Here is a 14504-nt window from a genome sequence, read left to right as displayed (position 1 = left end):
TATATGTGGAACTACTGGCAAATGTTTGAACAAATAAAGGCTGAGTTCTATGCAGCAGTCAGTCTTTTTTTTCCCCACAAAGAAATACAAAATGTTCTCAGAGTGTAGTTATTTCTTCCAAACTGATCAAATATATTATTCCCAATAGGCTGCACAGTATATATTTAGTATTTCAAAATGAAAATACGTTTCAAAAGCAAAGTCTTCACTGTTGCCATGATTACACTTGGATTTATTTTTAAATGTTTTCATTATGTTGAGAAAATCTCCCTTTCAAGATCTTTTAAGATCAATACTAAGCGTAGCATTATAGATATCTTCTAATCAGAATAAAACTATTCTAGTAGAGATTCAATTAGCTTTCCTAGCACCATGTAAAACCAATATGACTGCAGAAAATCAGGCTTGGATGGAAATCAAAAGGTGGAGTTTGCATTCTTTGTTGTTAAAAGCAAAATGGTCTCTACCCCAAAACTCAAACCACAGTACACAGAGCAATGCTAACAATTTGTTATCCATTTCATATTTAACCCATTTGATGTAAGACAAAATGATTCAAAGATATAACAGATATCTTGGGGAAAACTTCGGAAAACACACATCACAAATATGCCTTTTTTATAATGAAATTTACCTAAGTTTATATGCATTGTAAACTACATAAATGTATAGATGACATGATACTCTTTGGATACTTAATTGTAGTATTTAAAAAAAATTACATTTGCATCATTTGATTCACGATGCCTTTAATACAATGAAGCGTCTTGTCAAAATCATGGCAAATAGTGATTAACACAGTTTAGCCACAGTTAGATCCAGCTGCTTTCAATGAGGAAAGGATGTTAAACCACAAGCTAATAAAATTAATCAGCTGACTACAAAAAAAACCTAAAAAAACCAAAAACCAAAAAACCCCTACTAAAAAAACCCCCACAACAACAACAACAAAAAAACCCATGACGCCTGGATTAAAAAAATAATTAAAAAAATATGCTTTTCTTTTTCTTGTTCCTTAGTCAAGTGGACTCCAAGAAGCCTTGTCAATAGTGTTTATGCAGAGAACAATAAGGTCAGCGGTTTACTAAAACTCAATCCATGAAAAGGAATTTTAAAAACATGATTTTCAGGTTTTTCAATGCTAAAGTAAGGTAAGATTTCAAGTGCTTTGAAGCGTATCCACTAAAACTGCTGCATGAGTCTTCTAAGGATCACAGAGTGTAAAAATATTTAAATGGTTTAGCTGAGAGACTTTAGGACACAGAAGATAAGAATCATTAGGAAATTTTCCCAAATAGGAAAATTGCTAGGTAAACCTAGCAAGAACTGAAGCTTGATAACAAAGTACCAAGAAACTGGATGTCTGAACAGGGCTGGGCTAATTCTGGAATGGCAAGGAGTGGCTGCAGCATCGCTCCTGGTTGGGCTGGTCTCCCATTAAAAGTCAGGCCCTGTTCATAGGAGCTATTCAAAATAAAATGTTTCCTTTACATAATGCACCTTGAAGAATCAAGGCTAATATTCTTCAGACATCACCGCGGAGAGAAATGGAAAAAAACCATTTTATACAACTTTTATAATTCTTCCACAAAAACAATTTGGGGTATGTTGCCTTAAATTAGACAGACAACAGGTTAAAATAATAACAGCCACATCATCATCACTGAAACAGAGAAAAGAAAATTAAGAAGCACTTATCATTCTGTCCAACTTAGGTAAATGAAACAGATTCAGAGAAGAGGAAGAGATGGACATTAACACTTGACACAAGACACAATGAGAACTGAAGTCCCTATTCCTTCCTTCAGTTTGAATTATTTAAATCCAGAAAAACTGCAGGAAGAAAGCAGGATCTTAGGATAACACAAAGGGATATTTTCTGGAAATACTAAGATTCAAAACCAAAACAAACAAAAAACCTACAGTTAAACTCTTCTCAGTTGTTTCAGCTTCAGACATAGTTGTCAGTAATTGTTTTCATAATACTATTACAAACTTTAATTTTAATTTTAAAAAGTTTAAGTAGAAGAGAATGAAGAAAAGGTGAAATAGGCAAATGGGTGTGGAGTAATAATAAACAGGTTGGATCCCTGTACTTTAAAGCACATTAAAAAAAATGTCTACAGAATGTTTGCTTTCATTAATAAGCAGAAAACCATGATATATGCATATATCCATTATTATTTGCAAAAAATGCCTTAGATTTTAAGTTGGATGAAATTTATGAAAGACTAACATGAGAACTGAGCTTGACTACTTTCCTTTCAAGCAAAAATGTTGAGGATGGGCCAGTGTGCTGGTTTGACTGAAAATGAGTTAATTTTCTTCATGCAGTTAGAAACCTCTCTTTTTCAAGGAGAGTATGGCAAAAGTTTTTCCTGTTGGAACTGTATATCCACTATTTGAAATAAGTTTCAGACATCAAAATCTGGTTTTATGCTGCTTACAAGTATCCTTTTGTTTGTAATAAACACATTTAAGCCTGCTACACATGAAACCAGGATACAAAGTAATGGATTATCACCATAGCAGGGGAGTTCACAGCAAGACCTGGAACAAGCCTTTTCCCTTTCAGGTTTGCAGGAACACACTTGTAGCAAAAAAACTATTTCTTTCACGCTCACTTGCCTCTGTGTTACAACTAAATTCAGGAAGACCAATTAATACTAATTGCTGAAGGACATTCCAGGTGTAAATGAAGTGAATAATTGTGTACTGGGTGGATTTAAAGGCTGAAATTAATTCTCTCTTGGATCATACTACAAGTTCCTCATGTCACACCTGTCTTTCAACCTCCTTACCAATGGCTATTTGCAATAGCTAGGGAATGAGGAAAAATATTGTGGGGTTTTTTCTCCTGCTATAGCTTGAGAAATCTGTGCAAAAAGAGGAAGCTTCAAACTGACAAAGCACAAGGTGCTATAAAATGTACTGATACATCAGGCACAAAAGCTATTGACTTTTTCAACTATTACTCATCTCAAGAAACTGGAAAGGAAGGGGAACAGAGAATGAAATACAAAAATCAAATGTGAGTAAACCAAATGTTTATGCCATGCAGCTCTGAGAAGAAACAAGTTTCTTAACTCCAGTACAAACAATACCTAAACTTTTTCAATTCTTGGGAAGCTCCTCAACCATTTCTTCGCCACGCAAAAGCAAACAGAGAAAAGCTAACATAATAAATAAACGAAAGTGTTTTTCAACAGCTAAACTATTGCAATCCTCCTCTGAACTCTAGAAATCTTACATAATTCTTGAAACCAAACTTGCATGGATTTTAATAACATTCTTCTGAAAGACAAATTGTCTATCTCTGTTATCCTCTAAAAATAAAATTGTCTCTCATTTATTTGTGCAGAGGCAGTATTTTGTTAGATCGATGCAGTTCAGGAAATGGACAGATTTTTGGGCACACAAACTTTTTTGAATCTGATAATAAAACTACAGTCTACGAGCCCCAATGCTTTGAATTTGAGTAGACATGTATTATTCAGTTGGGCTGCCTAAAATAAGCTGTGGCTACTTGCAGAACAGAGGAGCTAAGGACACTCACAAGAGGACAGGTAAGACAGCTCTTTCTTATGGACAGAGCTGTGATTTGTCCCCTGTCCCACATGGAGAGACTACCAAGAAAACAGACCACTTCTGGTGTGGGACAAAACCTAATGTGTTTGTTCAGCCCATGATTTTCCATATTAACTTTTGTTTTGAATTTTACTTTCCAAAATGTCTTGTGAAAGAACATTTGGAGACCTCTCTTGAGGATGAGGGCTGAGAGGTCAGAGACAGCAAAACAACAGAAAAAAATACTCTTCCACTGGCACAACATGCCAGTTTCATCGCAAATTCCTTCACACTTCCCACTCAGAACCACAGTTTAAGTTGTTTGTTTTTGTAACTGTCGCATTTAACTGTTTACACTCATGTTCTACATCAGATCTCTGCTCCAGACAAAATTATTTTTTAAAACTTCCAGGGAAAGAGTTCTATTTTCCTTCAGCTGCTCCTGAGAGTTAAAAATGTTATATTTATGCCCTGTCTAAAAAAAAAAAAAAAAAAAAGAAAAAGAAAAAAAGAAAAAAAATCAGCTTGTTTCACTGAGAAATTTATGTACCCCAGACTTTGGGGCAAGAATTTGAGGCCACCAACACACAGATTTTTCTAACAGCATCCTACCTTAATTACAACAAACAAAATGCTTGTGCTGAAATACCTGTCAAAAAGACTTAAAACCAGAGTACAAGACAACTTTTTTGCTGACAGTAGAAGCTTGTTTGAGAGATCCAGAAACATATGCGAGTGTTTCATTTTGTATTTCATTCTCTCTAGTCTTTCCTCTTCCACACTTCCAACGGAACAGATCTATACAGTTATCACCCTGGGTATTAAGCAAGTGAAGCTAGATTTGTGAAAGCACCTTCATGCAAGTTTTGAAAGAAACCTGGAGTCACAAGCACATTTTGAAAAGTTTGACAGACCCATTCAACAGGTAAAAGCCTTGGGCAGGATTCTGCTCCTAAACCTAGCTGTCTGTATGTAGATGTCTACTTCAGAAAACTGGGCAAGCTTAGATGCTCAAAATGGAATAGGTAACAACTAGCTGTGATCTCCATGTTCTGCTCACAGTAATATCTAGATCCCTATTGACTATGAGACCAAAGATGCATAATTCACAGGGTAGATATCCAATTTTAGTTTTAGTCTCGCCATCACAACTTCCTGGGTAAGTTTTATTCTCCACTTTATAGAAACTTCTAGCTTTAGATAACTAACACTTTGAGAAATAATGTATTACATCCACATAAAATATTTTCTGAATCTTAGAAGTTATTATAGAAAAATGTGTGCTTGCACTTGCCAGGGTTGCAAGGCATAAGTGTCCCAGAAAGATGCTGTGGATCACTGGCTACAGTTTCCAGTGACCCTTTGAACTTAGCTGACAACATTCTCTGCATTTTTTAAGAAGTACAGCCTCAAAGTACTGTGCAAGCAGAAGAACAAATAATACCATATAATCGAGTTTCACAGACAAGTGACAGGAAAATATTAGGGATATTTGAGTGCTGTTAAACACAGTCTGCAGATCCATTTTAGAAATTTATGTGATGCATTGGGCATCATAGACTCTCCGTAATCTAAACTTCCAAATTGAAAAAGTTCTAACCCTTTCATAAGTTTTATCCTTAAGATGGTTTTCTAACTAAGCATGAACTGAATTTGTATTCCTAGAACTGCAGACATACTTCACTTCTCCCCTCCTCACTCTTGCCTAAACTCTGTGAGTTCTCATCCAGTTCGGAAACCACTTTTTGAGGCACCTTTTCCCTTTACAGTGTCTTAGAACAGTTTAGAGAAGAGGAAGAATAGTTTCCCCAGGAGGAAAGTGTGCTAGATTGCTAACACTTAAAAGCTCCAAATGCATCTGGATGTCTGTTTTGTCTCCTTGATAAAAAGCCCCTGACCAAGATAAAATCCCTCTATGCAAAATTTAAGAATTAAATATCAAGTTATGACCTCAATCTTTATACAAAACAGATGACATGAACAGCTTGAACAGGGGTGACCTTAGTAACTGAGGGATAAGAACCTCCTCACCCAGCCACCGATTCTACTCACATCCACACATTGATATACTATAACCTGGAGGCTTGCGCTATATGGAATTGCAAGAATTCATCTAGAATCACAGAATTCATAACAGGGCTGTTTTGACACACCCCTGGAAAGAACTGCCCACCCCATTATTCTATGAAACAGCAACACAAATAGGATACAGGCGTGAACAGCTACCTGCCCCAAGGGAGGCTGTCAAATCTTTGAGAGGAAATGTTCACGAAGAAGCTGGAGATCCTATGTCCAATTCTGGCACAATTCTGCCTGCAGAACATCTGCTATTCATGATACAGAAGGAAAAAAAAATCTATACCCATTCTTAAATCTCAAGTTGCGTTCACAGGCTTAATAGTGAGGAAATTGGATTGGAAGGAATGCAGGTGGTGATCTGCACCCACTTACTGAAAGAGAAGATCACTGACATTACGAATTGTCATTTAAGTACCCTTCATCCTAGAGATGCTGTATGCCTATTTGAAATAAATGGCTTCTAGAAGTGAAAATATCCTCTCTGCTATTTATTTTAGTTATTTTTAAGATCTGGATACTGAATACTTCATTTATATAATTTGAAAATCTGAAATACAGAACATTAACAGATCTTACACATGCATTTTATCAAATACTCCATGCTGAGGAAGAAAACAGAGAAGAAAAAAAAATCCAAAAACTGCATTAATCTCTACAGGTATTGAATTATCATACTTTGCATCAAAGTTTGCTAGGGAAAAAAAAAAAGTACAATTTGAAATCATTAATATTGAAAAGTCAGTCTTACCTTTTTTATAATCGGTACATACATTTACATCAATTTCCACTGAACATTTTACTTACCATTTCCACGCCATACTTCAGCCAGATGGCAGCTTCCTTCTCCAGGCTCTTTGCAGAACTCTACTACATCGCGACAGGTTGTTTCTGGTGTAATTGGAACTTCTGTCAAAATCTGTTCATTGTTGCTCAAAAACACAGTTAATATCATCTGAAAGAAAAAAAGAAAAGTAGCAGAATATTAAAAAAAATTACAAGAAAAAGGTTACAGGTAAGATTTCTAATTCCCCTGTAAATGGAAATGTATGCTTATGGTTGGTTACCACGATCCATCAAAGTAGTTTTCAGTTCCTTGTAACTTTGCCAAAGCTTAAGTTCTTTTTGTTGAATTTTTTTGACAGTGCATTGAATTAACAATTTTTTTTTTAAACTTCAGTTGAAATGGTTTAGTACTGTCTGAAAATAAGGCTAGGAAGGAAGGAACAAGTTTTGGCTATGTTAGATGCTTGAAATCATAGCATTTAAGTGTTGCAAATAAACACATACTTTGGCAAAGTAACCTGAGGGTTCACAAGCGGGCAACCCTTTGCATGATGGATGTCATTTTTGCAATTTGTCTGAAGATACAGTTATATTTGGCTGAATTTAAGCCTTTGGTGTCACATTTTTCAGGGGATTACATTTGCTTAGTATACTTGTTAGAGGTGAAAACCTCTGAGAAGTCAGTTCTTTCTGTCCTACTTTGGCACCAGTCCCTGAGCTCATTGTGTTGATCAGACGGTACATGGAACCTTCCTGCAGCGGAACTACACACGCTCTCTGCTCTCAGAGTTACAACATCAAAAGACTACTTTTCCTCTAGCAACTGCTCCCAGCTATTCCAGTTGGAAAATAGCCACAAAACAGAAAATAGCTTTTCTTCCCCTACCCCTGCTTAACAATGTTAAAGATGACTTGACATCAAGGAAAACAGAAAGAAGAAAAAGTGGGATATCTATAGAGGGGAAAGCCTAGCACTAAGAGCTAGTACTAACCTAGGTCGATGCGAACTTCTGTTCAAATTCCTTGCAACGCCTTAAATAAACATGTGCATAAATACATCCATCCAGAGATACTCCCATCCCTCTTCATGTTAGCAGGTGTAACTTTGTGCAAAGTCAAACACTCAAAAACTGTGCACACTAACTTAACTCACCTCACCCCCTTGGTTGATATGTGTTATGATACGATTATTAATAACATGTTAATTTGCTATATTCCCCCTATTAAGGGCCTCTTCCTTATATAGTATTCTCGATATTTGTTCTGTAGGCCCTCATATCATTTACTACAGAAACTGGAAGCATATAGTTAACAGCTTGTAAGAAGGAAAAGATAAACACTCTACCAAAAAACAAGGTCCTAATACAATGATGCTGAAGTGATTGTTGGTTTTTTTTTTTTTTTTTGCTGTGTGAGACTGGTTGAGAACCAATAAAGGTTGTATTCAAAGATAGGTATTCCTATGTTACAGTAAATCATCTGAAAGATACCTGACCCTAAGCTCCTGCTTAAAATTAAACAGATACTTTTAACCATTCTCTCTGCACCTTAATTTCCCATCTGTAGTCACAATTCTGTTCTGTAAACTCACGGGCATGAAACAGAGATAACATGATGTTTAAAAGATAAAGATACCATAATAATAATAATAATTGTCCCTAAAGACAGTCACAAAATTAGTAATACTGCCTGCAAAGGAAGTTCTTTCAGATCTTTCCAGTAAATAAAATGTAGCATCACATATTGAACCACAAAAATTAATTATTTAAAAGCTCTTCATTAAATGAGCACCCTCCACTTAAACCAAGTTGTGCTTCAATTTGCATAGGCAATTCTCAAAAACATTCATAACACTTTTATCTGTGGGACATATACGTGCACCAAACTGGAGATTTGCATTAATAACAGCTAGATGCTGAGCAAGAGCAGTCTATCTACTTCAAAAGTAGGCACAGGACCATTTCCAAGACAGCCCAGGCTCAAGCTCTCAGTCTCCTCGTCAGTCCTCCAGGCTATTTTAGTCCCTGTTTCTATTCTCCCTCAGCCTGCCAAGTTTGCACACTGTATCCTGAAGTTTTCAAATCACTATACTTCAACACAAGAAGCCGTCATCCACAGCTGCAAACGTGCTAGAATTCACCCAAGTTTTTCCAACAGCAGCATTAAAAGAAGCTATAGTAAAAGCTATAGTACAAGCTAAGAGGAAACTACAGGATGCAGCCACAGATAATAATGAAAATGCATGTAACTACCCACTGTACACAGCTCACAGTTATTTTTCCCCGTAGAAGATTCAGGGATAGTCTCAATATTTAGTGGCTGTGGAATCTTTTACAGAATAAATATCTGATGTGGAATCTAGTAGTGGAATTTGATCTCAAAGAGTCATATATGAAGATAAAACAACAGTCTGAGAAGAAACCTTAAGAGGTCATCTAATGCAGTCTCGGCCTCAGGCAGGATCAACTATACCTACATTATTCTGCAGAGATGCTTGTTTAACCTGTTCTGAAAAGCCTTTCATGATGGAAATTCCACCACTTCCCTGAACCATCCACCTCAGAAATCCAGGATTCCTGTTGCAAGGAGAAGTTTCTTGAAATCTAGTCAAAGCTTTTCTTGCCACTATTTAAGCCCACTAGTTCTTCTAGCCACAGGGGTGATAGAAAACACTTTTTTTCCCCCTCTCCTTTTTGTTTTCTCTGCAGTAAATTTAGGGAATATATAATAAGTAAATTAAGTAAGTTAAATTAAACACCACCAGTCTGACAGAGAATCATTAATGCCAGTATTCTAAATACAGTTTCCCCATAACACTTCATAGTAATTTCACAACAAAACCCAAGTTTCCCAAACTTTGAGAATGCCAAGAGCATCAGGTCTTATTGAAGTTATGATATGATGCATACTGCCGATCTAGCATTTGTCCAAATGACCTGTTCTCTTGTTATGAAAGGATAAATAGAATGGCCTATCATCATGTGGTTTTACATGGTTTCCAAGTTTCGATTTTTTTATTGTTCTAAAGATAACACTGGCTGAGAAAACTAATTTCATGTATTTAAGATTATCTCTCTGCACCTGCAGACAGGCTGAAAAAGAAAACAAAGCTTTGGAGGTGTGAGTTATCCCATATATCTCATTCAATTCTCCATACATTCAGACCTCAACTGCTATATAAACTCACAGTCCCATTTGCAAGACCAAGCCAAAATTTGCTCTACCTTGAGCACACCACTTTCTTCTCTCAGCTCCGAATGCACCAGTACTGTCTTCTCCAAAGCCGGGTGTCACCCACAATATCATCTGTTAGACAGCCCAGGGAAAGGTGTCTCACTAATGAGGAGGAAAGGTGCTGTAGCCAACTGTTGTCACACTGCTCCTCAAGCAAACTTCATGAAGTAAGGATTTATTTTTAACAGGTTGTCTGAGTAACACTAAAAGAACTGAACCACTGTGCTGTGAAACAGATGTCCTGAAATATACACAGGAAGACTCAAAATATTGAACGTTATTAATATATTGCAATATTAATCAGATTTTCAAGTTAGTGTCATAGCTGTCACTATTTGTGGTGGGGGTGGAATAAGAATCACAGGTATTTCATAGTGATAAAATACAAAGAAGCATTGACGGAGCCTGGAAATTTGCTGCTGAAGAATAGGAGTAAAGCATACACATGAACTACACTGTACACCCACTCCAGCAAATCAGCTTTATGAAAAAGTATTATTCGCCAAAGATTAGGGCACAGGAATATTGATAAACCCCTTGATTTTTCATTTTAAATGGATTCCTAAATAGGAACAACTGTAAAAACTTATCTTGTTAAAATCCATGTTCTTTAAAAAGAGATCATATCCATTGTAGCATTTACTTGATAATCTCTCTTTTCACTCATTCAAAATGTTTAATACATGGACACAATGTCACACAACAGGATCAAACCAACACTCAGGAGCAAGTCACCTCAGTGCTTCTAAATAATCTGTTGTTTCCCCAATGAATACCAAGCTCCAAATCTTATACTTCGCTCTTCCTCAACCCAGACATGGATGTTACTTGTTACTCTGCTGCTCCTGTTACCAAACCAATGGCTTCACTCCAACTTGCATTACTTGCATTACTCAGATCTCTGCCTGACAGATGCTTGTCAAATAATTGTATGAGTTCCTCTAGTCCAGGGGTGTTGGACTCATTTTCACCGGGGCCACAGCAGCCTTGCAGTTGCCTTCAAAGGGCCGAATGTAATTTTAGCACTGTATAAGTGTAGGAGTAGTTACATCTATACAGTCCTAAAATTACATTTGGCCCTTTGAAAGCAACCACGAGGCTGATGTGGCCCCCGGTGTCTCCCCTTGCTCCGTTCCCAGCCCAATTCTTCTCTTCCAACCACACTTCCCATGTCATTTAAAGGACACAATAATCCCTGCAGTTTCTCAAGGAGGTAAAAAAGATGGATAAATCCACAAGATCTTTATCCTCACTTATTGTCTCATCTCTTTCTACAGATGGATAATGTCACCTACAAAAATTTCAATAGATATCATCCATAGACATAACACAGTTTTGTATTTTGAGACCTGATCTCTTGCTAAGGAAGCTAAAATGTTGACAATCTTCAGTCATCCCTTGTGAATGCCTAGTTATCAACTCAAGTTCCATATGGCTGTAACACAGTCCTTGGCCACTTTTCTCCAATGACTCTCTAGATTTCACACCCATCCCATAAAAACACACAGGTATCTATCACTATGAGCTGTAATGCAGGTATTGCTGACACCAACCATTTTCTCAGTCTTGCGTCTCAGATTTACCTCTAGTTTTCCTGCATAAAATGTAAAACATACATCACTGGTTTTTTTATGTTTGGTTTTGGTTTTTTGTTTGTTTGTTTGTTTTCCCCCTATGAACTGGTCTACCTAATGCTCTCAGAGTGCAAACTCACCTACTAGTCTCCCAACTTTTCACTGATGTGCCTCTTTCACTCATGATGCCTATCACAGCAAAAAATCATTCTGTACACCTATGGCTTTGACCATGTTGCCTTTCTGCGTCAGTCCTGGTAATCACAATTTCCTGGTCTTCACTTCCCCATGGTGACACGGAATCTTCTTCCCTATCATTTTTCACTCCGTATCAAGAAGTTGATGCCGAGTTGGTCCTTTAAACCAGTTTCTACTCTTCACACGCTAAACAGGTGTTTTCATGCTTTCTCCCATGTTGCTCATCACGCCTCATGGGCGCCTGCAAAGCAACCTCATTATTTTCCTTGAAGACCTTCCTTTGCCGTTGTGGCTACAACATATATTAGACAAAGTAAGCTGTCAATATGCTGACAAGCACTGTCAATATGGCTGATTTGTCTACTTAGACTTTCCAACTATCCAGTTCATCTCTTCATTTCAAACCAAGATTCCATGAGCTGTGCAGCAGAGATGTGTTCATAACTTGTCTACCACAGCAGAGACCACACAAGGCCAGAACCAAATGTCTTACACGCTGCTGTAGAGAAACAAATCATCTCTCAAATGAGTCTGATTTCTTCTGTTCTATATGAGCTTGTTCAGGCTGTCCTAGAAAGCACCTTGACTTCCCTGCTTCAGCTTTGCAAATCCATTTGCGCTCCCCTAGTACAATGCAATTACGTACAATTGGAATAAAACCTGACCACCACCATAAAACCAGAGGATGGCAGCTAATATAGCATCTTGTTTCTTATTTAAGAAACAGCCTAGAAAACTAAAACTTCAACTGCTGAATGAAGCCTTTGCCTTGCCATTTTTCTACAATCTTACTGAAAAAATATAACTTTAAAAATTTTTGGCTAATGTCTTGAATTGAAAAGGTATACATTTAATTAGATCCTCTTTAACAACACTTTTCATGGAGATGAGAAATACATCTTACTCAGCTATTATCTTATGCTAACAAGACCTGAAACGTTGGTGCTTGAGAAGAAATAAATTGTAGACCCACACTTCTATTGCCTTATGCCCAACTTAATTTACTAACTCGGACAGATGATACAATAAATGCTAATTTACACAGTCCATATAAGTACTTTTCTCCTGATACCCTACTTGCAGAAAATTGAATTATTTAAGCTATCAGAAAGCAATCACACAAATATTATTTCAGGACATGCTGAAACATTAGAATTTAAAACAAGTCTGAGATTATTTTCTTATAGTAATCATCATATATTCAAGTAGAAAAAGAGAAACAGTGAGTTCTGGGGATGAAGATGGGAAATTACTCAGCTGGCTTTTTACTTTACATCTGTTTTTAACTAAACCCTGTGTTTCCACTCAAAACCAAAGATCCTGGCAAAAATGGATCAGATGATCATTACTTTTCCCACATACATACAACTATTTTACATCCACAACACCACAGTAATTTAGAAAAGTCACATCTATGAAAGATTAGAAGCAAGATCATTCAAGCAGTGAACAAAAGGTTAAGAAAAAAGTCACATCCCAAGAAAATGAAACCCATTAAATTTTCCCTTTGTGCTATCCGTTGCTCTCATTACCCAAATCTAGACATAGGAAAGCCTAAGGGTATAGTGGATAATAGATATTTGTGTTGAGAACTTCTGCCAATTTAAGAATTATCAAGCATATTACTGGGAGTTAAGAATATATTGGAGATTTAATACAGGTAAATTCACACACCACTGTTTAGTCTTATTAGATTTTCACTTTGCCTTTTTTTTAACCAACCTAGAAATTTAATTGTGTAAAGGTAAGATGCAACAACAACCACCACCACCACAAAAAAACCCTCTTCTTCCAGCAGAAGAGTGATCAGACATTTCAAATATATGAAATGTTTATGATTAAAAGGCTGACACACAATAAACTTTAAGTACAAAACATATTTCTGATAGAAATGCCAACTTCATTCATTCTGTTTCATGAGAATGTGAAAGCATTTCCTTCTCACCATGCATTTTTCCCTAATAAAGAGTTCCAAAAAATCCACTCATGATCTTGTGTTTTGCAATTTCAGGGCACTTGATTCTACGATTCACTTAGTGGTGCCTACAACTCCAAGACAAGAGCAATGAGCAAAGAAAAGACTTATTCAAAGTAAATCTCTTTTGCACGGTAAAGATCTCAACATCTCTCAAGAGGTTTTGATAACTTTCATCCTTGATTTTGCTGACTTGGAGTCGCAGGAGCTTACTATATATTTAAGGTTCTACTAGAGTAGTTTTAACCAAAATGTCCAAAACCAGATCTTACTGACATGTCAAGGCTGCATGAATTGAATATGAACTTCAACTAAGACTGAGGTTTTTAGTTAATAGAAAAATTACAGAATGAGATAGGAGCAAAACATGAAGAGGTGAAAATCTGTTGATGAGACATACTAATATGCACAACTCTGCAGACAGAATAGTCAGAGGAAAAAAGTTACAAATTATCAATTATTTCATGCAAGTTTGCTTGCCTGGAATTCGTGCCATTACATAAATCTTGCATCAGCTACAGCTGTAGAAATTCTAGTTGCATATTTCAAGCACTGAAGCAGAATTTTAACTTTATTTGCAGTACGAACACTGTCCCTTTTTAAGATTATAGACTTAGTTTGTTGAAGCTTTAAGCAATTTCAAAGAAATCAGACTATGAAATTATAACCACAAAACTGTTTTAATTAAAGCCATCTAAAGATATATTCTTGAGTCATGTCATGAGTATTTCTTTATACTGTTGAATTTCAGGCAAATCCCAAATAAATCTCTGTTGTTGATTATTATGCTTAAATCCCAGAAAAATAGGAGTAAGATTAAACCATTTCACTTCCCTATATGAAAACCAAACATTTAAAGTCCACCTAATAAACAAGTTATTCACCAGCATGTTTTGTTCCAATAATTATTAAACTTCAGAATAATCTGTCATTTTTTAAAATAGATCTCTTGAAGAATTTCTTGCAATATGTTTAAGAGTTCTATTTCAAACAAGAACATCAAGACATATAGCAAATTTATTATCAATTACTGTGGTTTTCATCAGGAGACTTCTTTCCTTCAACATCTTTTCCTCTTCTCCGTATATGGAGTG

At 36.3% G+C, this 14504-nt stretch overlaps 1 protein-coding gene across 4 annotated transcripts in view; it reads right to left on the bottom strand.

Moving 5' to 3' along the window:
* The window catches only part of PPP1R13B (protein phosphatase 1 regulatory subunit 13B), a 71770-nt gene that overhangs the window by 37626 nt on the left and 19640 nt on the right, over window positions 1–14504 (bottom strand). For all 4 annotated transcript variants that reach the window (XM_065636451.1, XM_065636453.1, XM_065636452.1 and 1 more), the window contains exon 2: window positions 6451–6598. In XM_065636451.1, coding sequence (XP_065492523.1) covers window positions 6451–6598 — 148 coding nt within the window. The remainder of the gene's footprint in view (window positions 1–6450; window positions 6599–14504) is intronic.

The sequence above is a fragment of the Caloenas nicobarica genome, chromosome 5 (genome assembly GCF_036013445.1).
Source record: "Caloenas nicobarica isolate bCalNic1 chromosome 5, bCalNic1.hap1, whole genome shotgun sequence".
NCBI classification, from domain to species: Eukaryota; Metazoa; Chordata; class Aves; order Columbiformes; family Columbidae; genus Caloenas; species Caloenas nicobarica.
This window is presented reverse-complemented; position numbering and strand designations above follow the sequence as displayed.